Below are 2,041 nucleotides of genomic sequence, written 5' to 3' on the forward strand. Positions count from 1 at the left end.
GTACAGAGGAAATAAAAAATATGCTGGAACTTCTCTCTCTCTCTCTCACACACACACACACACACACACTGTTTAGTCTTTGTCATGACTGATGTCTCTCCATCAAACACACAAACTTTTTATCTGTGCTGTCTATAAAAACTCTTTAAAGAGTTTTTCCTCACCTCTTGGTGGCCTCCCAAACTCTGTAGCCATCGTCTCTGTAGAAGTAGGTGGGCAGCTCCTCCGTGTTGTCCACACCACGGGATTTGATGATATCCGGGAAGCACAGAGACCTGAAGGTCAGATTCTTTACCGCCTTTTGAACCAGCTGGACATGACCACCTCCACCTGTTGCGTTTGCCTTGAAGAGAATTGAGAATATGCAGCACGCACATCTGTCATTACTTCTGCAGCTAATGACGTGTGCTTCTGTCCCCCAACTTTTATGCATGCATGTGGTTGATGTCTATTGGGTAATTGAAAATTTAAAGGAGAGAAACTATCCAACATATAAATCTGACATTCTCATTTTCTGAATATTGTTAAGTGATTTGGCTTTTAGGGGACTTTTTCCCTAAATTTCAGTAAATTATTTGCTGTTACAATTTCTTTTAGCAAAAAATAAAAGCCTAAATATACTGTAAAAGGCACAGTAAAGGCCATAATCAAAAATACAGATTTTTCCTCCTACCTGTGGTGCTATTTATCAATTTAGATTGATATTTATAGATTTGGATTGGTAGATTGTTTTTTTATGTGTGAATTGCCAACTCAGCGAGATATCAGCTGTAAAGAAGTCTGCCCTCTCTCAAATACTATGGAACTAGATGGCACTTGGCTTGTGTTTGAAACTATTTCTATTTCTATTTCTTTCTACCGAACTATACTGCAAACGTTTCACCATGTAGATGGAAGCATGCATCTACTGCTAGCTCATCCAGCATCACTGAGCAAGTTAACTTTACGGCTCAGCTGAGTATGTCTCCATTAATGTTTACATCTGTCACAGGCATGAGCCTCTCATCTATGAGTAAACGCACGCTTCTGCACAGTGATGTGGTTGGCAGCTGTAGTTCTTCACAGCAATATCTCTAACACTTTGCAACTCTCAACAAAACAACCTAGATTAATAAACAGCTCAACAGATCAGAGGAAAGATGTATTTTTGACTCTGGGGTGAACTGTCACTTTAACTTTGTATCCACAAACTCACCTTGTCAAAGATGCCACACTCACAGATGAGCTGCTCCCTGGCCTTGGTGTTGATAGCGATGGTAAAACGAATGTGTGGGATAAGTAGCTGGGAGAAGGAGCATCAATCCATGAATCAATCAGTCAAATGAATCAATCGATAAGGAGTGAGAGTTTTTTTTTACCTTATACACAGGGTGAACAGCAGGGAGTTGCCTGTACATAGCAATAGCAAACACCTCTGTCATCAGATGAGTCCTGAGCAGGTGTGTGATGGTCTGATGGTACTGGAAGTCGGCTGATCGGACCCAGATCTTTGCCAGCAGCCAGTCGTACTGACCATCAGTGGGCAGGAAGATCGGGTTGTCTTCACCCGGAGATTGCCCAAGCTGGGAAAAGATGAAGGACAAGGGAGAAGCAAGAGGAAGAAAAATAGATTTATACTGGGCAGTAGGTCTTGTGATATAACACATACCTATTCAGCAACAGTGTACCTGTATGGCTATGGGCAGGATCTTGTTCTGGGCGTTCTTGTAGAGTAGACAGATTGGAGCTGCCAGGTACTGCAGTGTGCACGGGTCTGTTGAGTTAGGACTGATGCCGTCCAACACCTCGAAGTCTATGATGTAGATGTTACCTGCCTGGAGGCAGAACATCGATTCACAGTGAGCGTCAGTGGGAGAATTTTTCGTGAGAAACATAAAAATAGACTGACAGGCACAGACAAAAGCGTGTCTACCTCTATTTCCTGCTCCAGAGTCAGCTCCCTCTCCAGGCTGACAGAAACCATTTCATGAGTGACAGGAAACTTGTCGGGGAGTTTGGTGCACTTTCGGATCATTACGGGGTTGCAACCGTTTAGAAATTG

The 2,041-nt window shown here is 42.8% G+C and overlaps 1 protein-coding gene across 1 annotated transcript; it reads right to left on the reverse strand.

Annotated features, from left to right (window-relative positions):
* Window positions 1–83: 83 nt before the first annotated feature.
* Window positions 84–2,035, reverse strand: LOC121964143 (polyunsaturated fatty acid 5-lipoxygenase-like). Its single transcript, XM_042514362.1, has 5 exons — window positions 1,913–2,035; window positions 1,668–1,814; window positions 1,359–1,562; window positions 1,196–1,282; window positions 84–343 (listed from the first exon to the last, which is right to left on the reverse strand). The coding sequence occupies exons 1-5, from the start codon at window positions 2,012–2,014 to the stop codon at window positions 161–163; spliced, it is 723 nt and encodes a 240-aa protein (XP_042370296.1). The 5' UTR covers window positions 2,015–2,035; the 3' UTR covers window positions 84–160.
* Window positions 2,036–2,041: the final 6 nt, after the last annotated feature.

The sequence above is a fragment of the Plectropomus leopardus genome, unplaced genomic scaffold, assembly GCF_008729295.1.
Source record: "Plectropomus leopardus isolate mb unplaced genomic scaffold, YSFRI_Pleo_2.0 unplaced_scaffold14201, whole genome shotgun sequence".
Classification (NCBI taxonomy): Eukaryota; Metazoa; Chordata; class Actinopteri; order Perciformes; family Serranidae; genus Plectropomus; species Plectropomus leopardus.